Raw genomic sequence first — 15,471 nt, 5'->3', positions numbered from 1 at the left:
TGAAGTACAATATGTCATGAAAAAACAATCAGAATCGCCAGGATCCATTGAAGCGTTCCAAAGTTACAACCTGTCAAAGTGACACTGGTCAGAATTGCAAAAAATGGCCCGGTCATTTGGGTGTTTTAGTGGCCGGGGGTGAAGGGGTTAATATGGAATGAAATGTTTGAACTGGATCTTAATTCTTGAAAGCAGAGTTTGCAACATCATATCAGTCAATGAGGGAGGGGAGAAAAATAGGCTCATGTCCTAGAGCACGGAGAGAGGAAAGGGTACATGCTTCACATGGTGCACTCACGGGGCTCTGCACTTCAAGGAGCTTCAGCAAATTGATACATCTTGACATTATCCAGTATAAAATGTGGGTTTTGACCTTTCTTCATTGACGTGCTTTTTAAAGTGTAATTCTTTGTAATTTGTTCCTAGATTATCGGTCTCTGCAAAAATTTGCGAGAAGACTGTACTAAAGCGAGTTTTAAAAGAATTATGGAAACTGGTGCTCAACAAAATCGAGAAGCAGATTGTGCTGCCCCCTCTAACAGACCAGACAGTAAGTAATATGGTTTTTGTACTTTGTTTCCAATAAAAGCAACTTTTATTATATCAAAATCTAGCATCACTTAAACAATAAAGCAATATTGGAAGTTTCATCTTGCCCAGGTAGTCGATTTCTGTCTGGTACATAATCAATGCGTGTACCCTAGATAGTCAATATTTTATAACAAATTTCAGCTGCTATAAAACTCTCAACAATGACTGAAGAAAGCAATATTAGTATTTGTACAGTGTGTGTAGGTCAAAAATCCATATTGTTATACTACCTTTAGCATTGAACATAGAACAATTGCAGACAATTTTATTTTCATTCTTTCTATAGTGTGTATTGATATTTTTTTACAGTTTATGAGAATGTGTTCCATTTTCCCTCAACATATAATATTGATTATGCAACCAAATCTTACTGTACTGTAAATGTGAAAAGTTTTTACATTCCTTTATTTTTATAACTATTTCATCTTGTTCCATTTTCAACCATCGTCTGACAAGGACCATTGTGCTTTCATATGGGTCATTTTGCTGCCGATATGTTCCGCGAGGCTACAATGAGCTTTTGGTGTATTTTTTTTATGTTGCAGAATTTCTGCACTATTCTGCACTATTTTCTGCAGCTATTATGGAAATTAGGTTACTTGCGGTTTTTGTATTGCGATTTTGTGTCCATTTTATCATTTTTATTGCGTTTTTGACTCTGCGTTTTTTGTCACTGTTTCATGTTTCATACTTTAAATAAAGCTGGTTTGTTTTTGAAAGTTTATGATATTTGGGTTTGACAAAACTTTATTGACATTCTTAGGTGAGGATTACATGCATTTTTGATGTGTTTCCAGTGCAGTAACACACTAAAAATGCATGAACTTTTTTTCTGCGCGTTTCCTGCATCTAATACAAGTATATGGGGAAAAGCTGCACAGAAAACTCAGCGTACCTGCAGGAGAGATTGACATGCTGCTGATATGAAAAACACACCACAAGTGAGTTTCCGCATTGTAGAAAAGAAGCACCATGGGCATGAGATTTCTTTAAATCTTATCCACCTTGGAACTGTAAGATGCCGTGTTTTTCACTCCGGGAAAAAAACACAGTCAAAAACATACTAACAGTACAACGTGTAAACGTAGCATTAAACTTTCTTCCACTTTTTAGTTCTCTAAGGCAGTCAGTTGCAGATATTGTAACGGCTTCTAAAGTACATAGTGGGAGTGTATAGTTGGGGGTATCTGGACTCTGGACACATAGTCATTATGATGATACCTGATAGAATTTAACCTCTTTATCCCCAAACCTGTTTTCACCCTACTGACCAGGCCAAATTTATAATTCTTTCATTGCATTTCAGAGTGCTTGTAAGGCTGCAGCCCTGCTCTCCTCCTCCTGCAGGGATGTGCTGTCACTCACTACCGCGACCAGCTCCTCCCACGCTGCCCAACATCCCTGCCTTTCCCCAATGTGGGCTTCTCCCCCTCCTGCCTCTCGGGGGACTGTGCATGCTGCACAGAGCCTCTGGGAGGGTTCCGATGGCTTGCATGCGTACTGCTGTCCTCCTCTTAAAGGGCCAGTACACCACTCCTAGGAAGTGCCTCTCAGCCTATCACTGAGAGGCATTGAGTATTTAAGACAAGCTCCCACTAGGGAAGTTTCCTGATCAACACCTTAGTTTCGCTAGTTAGTGTCCAGTGCTGTTACGGTTGCTGCGAGCACTGGAGACTATGTCCAGATTTCTTGCTACTGCACATGTGCGAGCGCTGGAGACTAAGTCCAGATTTCTTGCTACTGCACATGTGCGAGCGCTGGAGACTAAGTCCAGATTTCTTGCTACTGCACATGTGCGAGCGCTGGAGACTAAGTCCAGATTTCTTGCTACTGCACATGTGCGAGCGCCGGAGACTAAGTCCAATCTTGGAGCCATTGCACATGTGCGGGTGACATCATCGCTGACACGAGGTCACATGTCTCTGACACCTTCTATGCCGATTGGTCGCTGGTCATGTGCTTGTGACGTCTTGCTCGGTGATAGGCCAGCATGACGTCACTCCTGTCGTTCTGGCAGCGGATTGGCTCTGGTGTCCTCCATCTTGGATGAGGCACAGAGTCTATATAAGACCCTGACACACGCCGCATGGTGCTCAGTCCTCTTGGTTCATGCATATGAGTAGACGCTCTGTGCGCGTTCCTCTAGGCATTCCTCTGTCTATGCTAGGTGAGCGCTACCGGCAGGGTAGCGTTCTTATACCTTACAGCTTCGGCTGCTGTCCGTATCCTTACCTCTTAGGGGAGTGGACATAGGCAGGTGCCTGAGGCACATGGTCTGGCTGGGCCTTGTGATTCTACTCGTAGGTGGACGTTGCTGCTAGGGTAACGTTCCTTATACTGCGTCTGGCAGTTGTTCGTATCCTCGCACACTAGGGGAGCGAACAGAGGTAGGAGCTTTGTGCGGCTTACGCTGCTGTTCGTCTCTTTTGCACCACTAGAAGAGCGGACCTAGGCAGGTGCCATATCTAGTGGTTCGTGTCCTCGCACACTAGTGGAGCGAACGCAGGTAGGAGCTTTGTGCGGCTTATGCTGCTGTTCGTCTCTTTTGCACCACTAGAAGAGCGGACCTAGGTAGGTGCCATTTCGCACACATTGCCTTTGTCTCTGTGATTATTAACAGAGATCATTCCACACACCCTCCAAGTAAGGGAGGAATTGCTTTACTTACTTATTATATTTACTTACTTATTATATCCTTCTGTGAGTTAACAGAGGTATTGCACTCTGCCATAGTCTGCAGCAAAGTCTTTGCACGGTGGACCCTGACTGTCTGATACTCCTTTCGGTTATTAACAGACAGCCCCCCGTAACAAGTGCTCTAGTTGGCTAATTGTCAGGTCCCCTTGTGTGTTCCGTTAGTTCAGTCCTGTTGGTTTCCCCTACCTATCTGTTTTGTCCTGTCGATGGTAGTGTCCCTGCCAGTGCTATCCCAGCCGTGCCTCCAGCCTCAGTTACCGTGGTCACCTCTGCTGTACCAGAGACTCTGCCTGTCTATACAACCGTGCTTCCAGCCTCAGTTACCCTGGCCACCCCTGCTGTACCAGACACTGTGCCTGTTTATCCCAGCTGTGCCTTCAGCCTTATGTCAATTGTTTTTGCCATTTGCGTTTAGAACTGCAAAGCAGAGTTTTTGCCCAAATTTCTGCCACAAAAAGGCTGCAGTTTGAACTGCATAGTGGGGTTTAGAAACCCAAATTCACATAGACTATGCATGAAAAGCAGAACACATCCATTTTGGCATTAAATGCTGCAGTTGAAAAAGTAGGTAAAAAGCAAAGTGGGGCCCTAGCCTAATACCTGGATTATCACAATATTATAGAATTGGGTGTATTCATTCACTGATCTTTCAGGACTTTTTTTTAGACTATTTTTTAGGAGACACAAAGGGTCAGACTCAGGAGAAGAAACAACTGAGATACAAGAGTTACTTATTGTTTTGTCTGTTGGATTATTATTTATTATGCTATTGACAGAACAATCTTTAGGACTTTGTGCGGGATTTGTCAAGACTGATTAAATATAAATCATGAGCCTTTCTTTGAAAACTTTACAAACCCTTTGATCCTGCAGTCTTATATCTCTACGTCTTTGCCCTCTACTTGGTAAATATATAGACAGTAGAGGAGGGGGCAGCCAGAGTCGTGCATGGCTGCTGGACCAGAGTACACACAGAATTTCTTTGTAGTCTGGATAAAGGAGCTGTATACAGAAAATGTCAGACTATTCAAAATGTTGCTTTCTTTTTATTTTTGATGCAGAATAGCAATACATTGAACAGCAAGTATCGTTGACTTTTGCTGAATAAAACAAATAAACTTTAAACCTAAACCTTAAAAGTGCTGAAATGAGTAGGAGCCGTTAGTAGAACTAGAAAAGTCTATACTATGTATCGCGGTCTACTCTTCTGCCATAAACTAAAGATGAAATTATACCAAGTTAATTGCTATAATGAGATTTCTCACACTCGGATAATTCCCACTTGGTGAGTTGCATTGTCGCGAAGCCCTAATAATTGCAGCGCTAGCAGAAGCGCCATTGATTGCAGATCGGTTTAAGAATTCTATAGCTCAGCCGGTACCCCGAAGACAAGCAATCTTATGCATGGATATCACATGTAGGCTATAGCTACCTCCGAGAATACATAGACAGCCTGACCTTTTCGAAGACAAATAACTGTGCTTTTTTTCAAGCTTAAACTCAATAATTTACACATAGCGCAGTGCGGGAAAAAATAAATGTACCCCTCGCAACTTGCCAACTTGTTAAACACATTTGTTCTTTATTATGTCTGGAAAATAGTTATTTTATTGTTATTTTAGAACAAACACAAGCCCCAGGAGATTAACTTCACAAGGCATCGCTTTATATAGCGTATGTGACACTGTGAACTACGAGCAGAGCAAAGTGTGGCATCACTTAGATCAGAACTGAAAAGTGAATAAATGTATCAGCCGGTTTTCTGGACTGGAATTGACATTTAATGGAACATAGATTACATGTCATTGACTCATCATCATTCCTGATACATTTGTTGAGTCACTGCTGTTGGTGTTTTTATTTCTAGTAATTTGGTGCAAACTTAAGGGTTATGCTTCCTGTATCTAGTATTAAATATAGATAGAAATCCATTGGTGTCAGATAAAAAACTGTGTTACAGAGTTATTTATTGATACTGTTCTAGGGTTGTGGAGGTTGTAGTAGCGCCTGTCTCCTGAGAGGGAAAGAATGGCACATTGGCCACATAAAATGACAATAAGTAGAGATAAACCTAATGTCACAGTAATTTTATTGTAATGCTGCACATAGTTTTCTTCCTATACAAATAAATATTACAGTAATTTGTAGAGGTGCGCAGAAGGTGGAAAAAAGAGTTGCATGGCCCAAAAAAGTTTAACATTTATGTAAGCAGTTGAAAAATTACATAACATGTACATACATAAAAAACATATATAATAAGGAGTGGCAGCAAGGAAAACAATGGCGGATGTTACCAGGTGCGCAAACACATATGAGTTTACATAGTAGGCAATAACCACGCTGGGTGTTACAACAACCCCTGATAAAGCAAGTATGAATGTCAATAGTGTAAAACGTACATCGGGGACTCTTTCTCTGGGTAATGCCTTCCTCTTTGTGATGGACCTGGCTGTATTAGTTCATATTGCAACATGGGTATGATCACTGATTGCTCGTTTTTGCACGTTTTTTGCATTCCCTGCAAGATTACTGCTGAAGCACTATATGATCTAAAGGGGTTATTGTCCTTCCCTGACACTTATGTGCTCTACTTTATCTGTGGCATTGTCACCACTGTGCTCTTTGTTGTTCTACCCTTTGTTGATTTGTGACCTGACCTATTTAAGGATATTTATGTCATATATTCAACAGCAAAATAATATTCTCTTAGAAGTTTTCAGGGGATTAATTGAAACATTGGATTTTGGTAATTTTCCATAACCTATAGTCTTGGCTGGACCTTATACCTTCCGGGATTTATATGAGTATTATGATACACCCTGTGGGATTATTTCTTACTATATAAACTCATTGAGTTTGTGTTTGTGCATCTGGTAGTTTTTACTGTGACAGATCCGCCATTGTTTTCCTCCCTGCCTGACCTTATTGTGTATGTTTTTTCTTATGTATGTACATGTTATATAATTTATCAACTGCATAACTAAATGTTAATCTTTTTTAAGTAATTCAACTCTTTTTTCCTTCTCTGCGCATGTTTAATATGAGTTACCTATAGGTTGGACTACAATCATATCTTTGTTTCTGACTTTTTTTTTTTTTACGGGTCACTTTTTACTCTAAAGTTGTAGAGGATTGACTTCTCTACCACTTTTTTGTATTACTGTACATTTAAAGATACAGCACTAGATATATACACCATGTGCAGAATTATTAGGCAAGTTGTATTTTAGAGGATTTTTTTGTTTTTGGAAGTTGCAGTGGTTTTTTTTTTAGATTTGGCTATCTTAGGAGGATATCTGTTTGTGCAGGTAACTATTACTGTGCAGAATTATTAGGCAACTTAATAAAAACCAAATATATTTCCATTTCACTTGTTTATTTTCACCAGGTAAACCAATATAACTGCACAAAATTTAGAAATAAACATTTCTGACATGCAAAAACAAAACCCCCAAAAATTAGTGACCGATATAGCCACCTTTCTTTATAATGACACTCAACAGCCTACCATCCATAGATTCTATCAGTTGCTTGATCTTTTTACGATCAACATTGCATGCAGCAGCCACCACAGCCTCCCAGACACTGTTGCGAGAGGTGTACTATTTTCCCTCCCTGTAGATCTCACATTTCATGAGGGTCCACAAGTTCTCTATGGGGTTCAGATCAGGTGAACAAGGGGGCCATGTCATTATTTTTCATCTTTTAGACCTATAGTGGCCAGTCATGCTGTGGAGTAGTTGGATGCCTGTGATGGAGCATTGTCCTGCATGAAAATCATGTTTTTCTTGAACGATACCGACTTCTTCCTGTACCACTGCTTGAAGAAATTGTTTTCCAGAAACTGGCAGTAAGTCTGGGAGTTGAGCATCACTCCATCCTCAACCCAAAAAGGTCCCACAAGTTCATCTTTGATGATACCAGCCCATACCAGTACCCCACCTTCACCTTGCTGGCGTCTGAGTCGGAGTGGAGCTCTCTGCCCTTTACTGATGCAGCGTCTGGCCCATCCATCTGTCCCATCAAGAGTCACTCTCATTTTATCAGTCCATAAAACCTTTGAAATTCAGTCTTAAGATATTTCTTGGCCCAGTCTTGACATTTAATCTTATGTTTCTTGTTCAAAGGTGATCGTTTTTCAGCCTTCCTTACCTTGGCCATGTCCCTGAGTATGGCACACCTTGTGCTTTTTGATACTCCAGTAATGTTGCAGCTCTGAAATATTACCAAACTGGTGGCAAATGGCATCTTGGCAGCTTCACGCTTGATTTTCCTCATTTCATGGGCAGTTATTTTGCGTCTATTTTGCCCAACACGCTTCTTGCGACCCTATTGGCTATTTGCCATGAAACGCTTGATTGTTTGGTGATCATGCTTCAAAAGTTTGGCAATTTCAAGACTGTTGCATCCCTCTGTAAGACATGTCACAATTTTGGACTTTTCAGAACCCGTCAAATCTCTCTTCTGACCCATTTTGCCAAAGGAAAGGAAGTTGCCTAATAATTAAGCACACTTTATATAGGATGTTGATGTAATTACACCACACCCCTCCTCATAACAGAGATGCACATCACCTGATTTACTTAATTGGTAATTGTCTCTCAAGCCTATACAGCTTGGAGTAAGACAACATATATAAAAAATATCATGTGATCAAAATACTCATTTGCCTAATAATTCTGCACAAAATGTAAGTTCATTAACAAGTAATCTTTGCATTATTAATGAGAAACCATAATACATTTTTTAGAAAATCAAGACACCATTTTAGCAATTGTCCAGGACCATGGTTGTCTAGGCAGCCCATGTCTTGTGTGTATAAATCTGCACAAAGCCTCAGGGGCAGACATACCACCAACCTGTTTCCCTGGAGAAGGGGTGTTCAATTAGGCAGTAGATTTGTTTTTATCTCAACTGTAGAGATGAACGGACTCATGGAAGTTTGGGTTTAGCTGGACTTTATATAAAGTTCTGTTCTCCCAGACTTGACCTAAACTTCATTGAAAGTCACTGAGTAGGCAATTTGGCTCTACTCTCAAATGTGGCCAGCCATAAACAGAACACTTCCGGGAGACCTTGGGTGGGGGGGTTTCCATTTTTTGTTTGTTCACATGTTCATACACACTACATCCGCTAACGCTGACTTTACCCCTAGTGTGAGCCATTCAAACACTCACACTTGGCCGAACACTGAGCATACCCGAGCACAGTGCTGCTCACTTGAGTGGTTTGCATAAGTAAAGCACCCGCTCATCTCTACTCATCAGCATTTGTCTCTGTACATGGGGTTGTCCTTTTCTATATACTTCATATTGTATGCCACTGTGTACTAAAAAAATTAAACAAAATTCCCCTCCTTAAAAAATAAAATAAAAAAATAACAAAAATATATGGTATTTTATAATTGTAATGCCTCGTACAATAAATACGTTAATGAAGAACTGTATCATAACTAATAAAGTCACACGTTGTTGTTTTCTGTATTTTACCCACAGAAAAGTGAATAGTTGTGTAATGCTTATCTATGCATATAATAAAATAGTTCCTATAGAAACTACAATTCATCTTGCAAAAAAAAAAAAATCACACACTGCAATGTGTCTGCAAAAAAGTATAAAAAGTTGTTTCCATTTGTGAATATGGGAAGGTAAAAACAAATTCTGGCTTCTGAAGAAGTGTAGTATGAATTTTCATGACTACATGCATATTTGATATATGGTAGGGGAAATAAGTATTTGATCCCTTGCTGATTTTGTAAGTTTGCCCACTGACAAAGACATGAAAAGTCTATAATTTTAAGGGCAGGTTAATTTTAACAGTGAGAGAGAGAATATCCAAAATAAAATTCAGAAAATCATATTGTATAAATTATATAAATTTATTTGCATTTTGCAGAGAGAGATAAGTATTTGATCCCTCTGACAAACAAGACTTAATACTTGATGGCAAAACCCTTGTTGGCAAGCACAGCAGTCAGACATTTTTGTCGTTGATGATGAGGTTTGCGCTCATGTCAGGAGGAATTTTGGTCTACTCCTCTTTGCAGATCATCTCTAAATCATTAAGATTTTGAGGCTGTTCTTTGGCAACTTGGATATTCAGCTCCCTCGATTAAGTTTTTATGGGATTAAGGTCTGGAGACTGGCTAGGCTACTCTATGACCTTAATGTGCTTCTTTTTGAGCCACTCCTTTGTTGACTTGGCTGTATGTTTTGGGTTATTGTCATGCAGGGAGACCCAGCCACGACCCATTTTTAATGTCCTGGTGGAGGGAAGGAGGTTGTCACTCAAGATTTTACAGTATATGGCTCCATCCATTGTCCCATTGATGCAGTGAAATAGTCCTGTGCCCTTAGCAAAGAAACACCCCCAAAACATAATGTTTCCACCTCCATGCTTGACAGAGGGGACGGTGTTCTTTGGGTCATAGGCAGCATTTTTCTTCCTATAAACACGGCGAGTTAATGCCAAAGAGCTCAATTTTTATCTCATCTGACCATAGCATCTTCTCCTAATCACTCTCAGAATCATCCAGGTGTTCATTGGCACACTTCAGATGGGCCTGCAAATGTGCTTTCTTGAGCTGTGGGACTTTGCAGGCACTGCAGGATTTTAATCCATTACGGTGTAATGTGTTACCAATGGTTTTCTTGGTGACACTGGGCCCAGCTGCCTTGAGAACATTAACAAGTTTCTCCGTGTAGTGTTAGGCTGATCTCTCACCTTCGTCATGATCCTGGGTACCCCACGAGGTGAGATTTTGCATGGTGCCCCAGATCGATGTCGATTGACATTCATTTTGTATTTCTTCTATTTCTTACTATTGCACCAACAGTTGTCTCCTTCTCACCCAGCCTCTTACTTATGCTTTTGTAGCACATTCCAGCAGGTCTAAAATCTTGTCCCTTACATCCTTAGAAAGCTGTTTGGTCTTGCCCATGTTGTAGAGGTTAGAATCTGACTGATTAATTGAGTCTGTGGACAGGAGTCTTTTATACAGGTGAAAATTTAAGACAGCTGTCTTTAATGCAGGTAAAAAGAGAGGGGAGCCAGCACGATCTGAAATTGGCATGCATCATATAAAAAGTGAAAATTCACAGATTTATTCCAACTGTACTACAATAAAAAAATGAGATTTTTAGCAAATAATTGATCAATTTTTTGAGCCACCCCTGCCAACGTCACGGCAAATCTCAATAGGGGGGTCCTACTCTACATTCTGTATTTCATGTGCCATGCGGCCTCCTAGATAAAGTTAAAAGCAGAACCATAATAGAGCACACATACCTGTAACCTGTATATAACCGCTTCTATGTTGCAAAAAAGGCACTTGTGGATAGAGACCAGCCCAGGTCCCAGCATGTGGAGCAAGCTCTGCACCATACCAGGACTATATCAGAACTGATCCTCCCAGTGCCAAACAGCAACCATTGATAAAGGCGGACCAGATCCAAGATGGTGCTTAATTAGCATTGCCTGTGGAAAGGGGTGAGGTAACTGAATCTGAACAGCTACCAACAGGAGGAATACAAAGCAAACCAAAATCAGGCGTGCATGGCATGGTGGTGACCGGCCACCAGAATTTGTAGCATAACTACGACCAAACAGAGAGAGGGGAGCCAGCACGATCTGAAATTGGCATGCATCATATAAAAAGTGAAAATTCACAGATTTATTCCAACTGTACTACAATAAAAAAAGAAGGGAATTTTGTTACTTACCGTAAATTCCTTTTCTTCTAGCTCCTATTGGGAGACCCAGACGATTGGGTGTATAGCTACTGCCTCCGGAGGCCACACAAAGCATTACACTAAAAAGTGTAAGGCCCCTCCCCTTCTGGCTATACACCCCCAGTGGGATCACTGGCTCACCAGTTTTAGTGCAAAAGCAAGAAGGAGGAAAGCCAATAACTGGTTAAACAAATTCACTCCGAGTAACATCGGAGAACTGAAAAACCGTTCAACATGAACAACATGTGTACCCGAAAAAACCCAAAAATCCCGAAGGACAACAGGGCGGGTGCTGGGTCTCCCAATAGGAGCTAGAAGAAAAGGAATTTACGGTAAGTAACAAAATTCCCTTCTTCTTCGTCGCTCCATTGGGAGACCCAGACGATTGGGACGTCCAAAAGCTGTCCCTGGGTGGGTAAATTAATACCTCAAGTTAGAGCTGCAAAACAGCTCTCCCCTACGAGGAGGCAACCGCCGCCTGCAGGACTCCTCTACCTAGGCTGGCGTCTGCCGAAGCATAGGTATGCACCTGATAATGTTTGGTGAAAGTGTGCAGACTCGACCAGGTAGCTGCCTGGCACACCTGTTGAGCCGTAGCCTGTGTCGTAATGCCCAGGACGCACCCACGGCTCTGGTAAACTGGGCCTTCAGCCCTGATGGAACCGGAAGCCCAGCCGAACGGTAGGCTTCAAGAATTGGTTCTTTGATCCATCGAGCCAGGGTGGCTTTGGAAGCCTGCGACCCTTTGCGCTTACCAGCGACAAGGACAAAGAGTGCATCGGAACGGCGCAGGGGCGCCGTGCGGGAAATGTAGATTCTGAGTGCTCTCACCAGATCTAACAAATGTAAATTCATCTCATACCGATGAACTGCATGAGGACAAAAAGAAGGCAAAGAGATATCCTGATTAAGATGAAAAGAGGATACCACCTTCGGGAGAAACTCCTGAATGGGGCGCAGCACTACCTTGTCCTGGTGGAAGACCAGGAAAGGAGCCTTGGATGACAGCGCTGCTAGCTCAGACACTCTCCGAAGAGATGTGATCGCTACCAGTAAAGCCACTTTCCGTGATAGTCTAGAAAGTGAAACCTCCCTCAGAGGCTCGAAGGGCGGCTTCTGGAGGGCAACTAGTACCCTGTTCAGATCCCATGGATCTAACGGCCGCTTGTACGGGGGCACAATATGACAAACCCCCTGCAGGAACGTGCGCACCTTAGGAAGCCGTGCTAGACGCTTTTGAAAAAAGACGGATAGCGCCGAGACTTGCCCTTTAAGGGAGCCGAGCGACAAACCTTTTTCTAACCCAGATTGCAGGAAAGAAAGAAAGGTAGGCAATGCCAAAGGCCAGGGAGACACTCCCTGAGCAGAGCACCAGGATAAGAATATCTTCCACGTTCTGTGGTAGATCTTAGCGGACGTGGGCTTCCTAGCCTGTCTCATGGTGGCAACGACCCCTTGGGAGAATCCTGAAGACCCTAGGATCCAGGACTCAATGGCCACACAGTCAGGTTCAGGGCCGCAGAATTCCGATGGAAAAACGGCCCTTGGGACAGTAAGTCCGGTCGGTCTGGTAGTGCCGACGGTTGGCCGACCGTGAGATGCCACAGATCCGGATACCACGCCCTCCTTGGCCAGTCTGGGGCGACGAGTATGACGCGGCTGTAGTCGGATCTGAACTTGCGTAGCACTCTGGGCAAGAGTGCGAGAGGTGGAAACACATAAGGGAGCCGGAACTGCGACCAATCTTGCACTAAGGCGTCTGCCGCCAGAGTTCTGTGATCGCGAGACCGTGCTATGAAGGTTGGGACCTTGTTGTTGTGCCTGGACGCCATTAGGACGACGTCCGGCCTTCCCCAGCGGCTACAGATTTCCTGAAACACGTCCGGGTGAAGGGACCATTCCCCTGCGTCCATGCCCTGGCGGCTGAGGAAGTCTGCTTCCCAGTTTTCTACGCCGGGGATGTGAACTGCGGATACGGTGGAGGCCGTGGCTTCCACCCACGTCAGAATCCGCCGGACTTCCTGGAAGGCTTGCCGACTGCGTGTCCCTCCTTGGTGATTGATGTATGTCACCGCTGTGGAGTTGTCCGACTGAATTCGGATCTGCTTTCCTTCCAGCCACTGCTGGAAGGCTAGTAGGGCAAGATACACTGCTCTGATTTCCAGAACATGGATCTGAAGGGTGGACTCCTGCTGAGTCCACGTACCCTGAGCCCTGTGGTGGAGAAAAACTGCTCCCCACCCTGACAGACTCGCGTCTGTCTTGACTACCGCCCAAGACGGTGGTAGGAAGGATCTTCCCTGTGATAATGAGGTGGGAAGAAGCCACCATTGCAGAGAGTCCTTCCGAAAAGGATACTTTCCTGTTCAGGGATGTTGACTTCCCGTCCCATTGGCGGAGAATGTCCCAATAAGAGGACGCAGATGAAACTGCGCAAACGGAACCGCCTCCATTGCCGCCACCATCTTCCCGAGGAAGTGCATGAGGCGTCTTAAGGAGTGCGACTGACCTAGACGGAGAGTCTGCACCCCAGTCTGTAGTGACCGCTGCTTGTCCAGCGGAAGCTTCACTAGCGCTGACAGGGTATGAAAACTCCATGCCAAGCTACGTTAGTGATTGGGTCGGTGACAGGTTTGACTTTGAAAAGTCGATGATCCACCCGAACGTCTGGAGAGTCTCCAGCGCAACATTCAGGCTGAGTTGGCATGCCTCTTGAGAGGGTGCCTTGACAAGTAGATCGTCCAAGTAAGGGATCACAGAGTGTCCCTGTGAGTGCAATACTGCTACCACTGCCGTCATGACCTTGGCGAACACCCGTGGGGCTGTCGCCAGCCCGAATGGCAGAGCTACGAACTGAAGATGGTCGTTTCCTATCACGAAATGTAGAAAAACATTGGTGCTCTGTAGCAATCGGCACGTGGAGATAAGCATCTTTGATGTCTATTGATGCTAGGAAATTTCCTTGAGACATTGAGGCAATGACGGAGCGGAGGGTATCATCCGGAACCGCCTGGCCTCCACGTGCTTGTTGAGCAGTTTTAGGTCCAGAACGGAACGGAAAGAGCCATCCTTGTTTGGCACCACAACCAGATTGGAGGAAAACCGTGTCTTGTTCCTGAAGAGGAACCGGGATAACCACTCCTTATGCCTGCAGAAGAGCATCGGCTCGGTGGGGAGGTGGGGACGTTCTGAAGAATCGAGTCGGAGGACGAGAACAGAACTCTGTCCTGTGCACGTGGGCACACTGTCCCTCACCCACCGGTCTGTGACCTGTGGCAGCTAAATGTCGCCAAAGGCGAGCGAGTCTGCCATCAACCGCGGATGCGGAAAGATGAGAGAGCTGAGAGTCATGAGGAGACCGCCTTGGTAGCGGTTCCTCCGGCTGCCTTCCTTGGGCGTGATTGAGCCCGGCCGGCAGCTGAGCCCCTCTGAGGCTTTTCAGCCCTTTTGGACGAGGACAATTGGGACCTGCCCGAGCCTGGGAAGGACCGAAACCTCGACTGTCCTTCCAGGACAGCATTAATAGGGTAAGTCGCAATGCAGACATTGCGAGGTTACGGACGCCCCTGCGGCACAGATGTACCTGTGCTCAAGACCAGCTGCGCAAGAACAGCTGAAAAGCTTAGGGTGCCCATACGGCTGTGAATGCCGGAGCAACCGACACGCCGATAGCCTCATAGACAGATTTCAACCAGAGTCCATCTGTCTGTCAATGGCATCTGTAAGTGAAGTCCCATCTCCACTGCAACTATGGCTCCAGCCGCAAGCCTGGAGATTGGAGAATCCACCTTTGGACCCTGGGTCCAACGCCTGACCACGTCAGGGGGAAAGTGATAACGTGTATCCGTAATACGTTTGGAGAAAACGCTTATCTGGGAAGCGTGGTGTTCCTGGACTGCTTCTCTGAAGTCAGCGTGGCCAGAACAATACTCAATATACGTTTGAGCTACTGAAATGGGACTTCTCCTGCTGTGAAGCTGACTCCTCCGCTGGGGGAGCTGAGGGAGAAAGATCCAACATTCCATTGATGGACGCTATAGGATCATGCCTTATGGCGTCACCATCCGGTGTATCCGGAGTGAGAGCGGTGTCAGGATTGTTGTAGCTGTTCTGTTTTGTCACAAGTCAGCTTATGGGATCACCAGTGAGGTCCTCTTGAGTTAGGCCTCTTCAGACCTAATCAAGATCGAGCGCTCGGAGAGAAAAGACCAGCATCCATGTGGGCATGATCAATTTCTTCTGTTTATTTCATCAAAGTACAGTTTATTTATACCATTTACAGATCAATGTGATATTGCAAAAGAAAAAGAAAAAAACTTCGAGCTGAACTTTACTAATTGTTCATATGACCTTTAAGTTTTAGCAAAACAAAAATGTAGAGTCATGCATATGAGATAAGAACATTTAGAAACCATAATAATCCTTGAGTCTGTCTCTTATTCCGTAGGCTCCA

General features: G+C 44.0%; 1 protein-coding gene across 1 annotated transcript in view; it reads left to right on the top strand.

Moving 5' to 3' along the window:
- Positions 1 to 15,471, top strand: part of UNC13C (unc-13 homolog C) — a 1,075,146-nt gene that overhangs the window by 884,351 nt on the left and 175,324 nt on the right. The window contains exon 28 of the mRNA XM_075345771.1: positions 427 to 550. Within this exon, the coding sequence (XP_075201886.1) occupies positions 427 to 550 (124 nt within the window). The remainder of the gene's footprint in view (positions 1 to 426; positions 551 to 15,471) is intronic.

The sequence above is a fragment of the Anomaloglossus baeobatrachus genome, chromosome 4 (assembly GCF_048569485.1).
Source record: "Anomaloglossus baeobatrachus isolate aAnoBae1 chromosome 4, aAnoBae1.hap1, whole genome shotgun sequence".
In the NCBI taxonomy this organism is placed as follows: domain Eukaryota; kingdom Metazoa; phylum Chordata; class Amphibia; order Anura; family Aromobatidae; genus Anomaloglossus; species Anomaloglossus baeobatrachus.
Note: the sequence above shows the minus strand (reverse complement) of the source record. Positions and strands in the feature narration are given on the sequence as shown.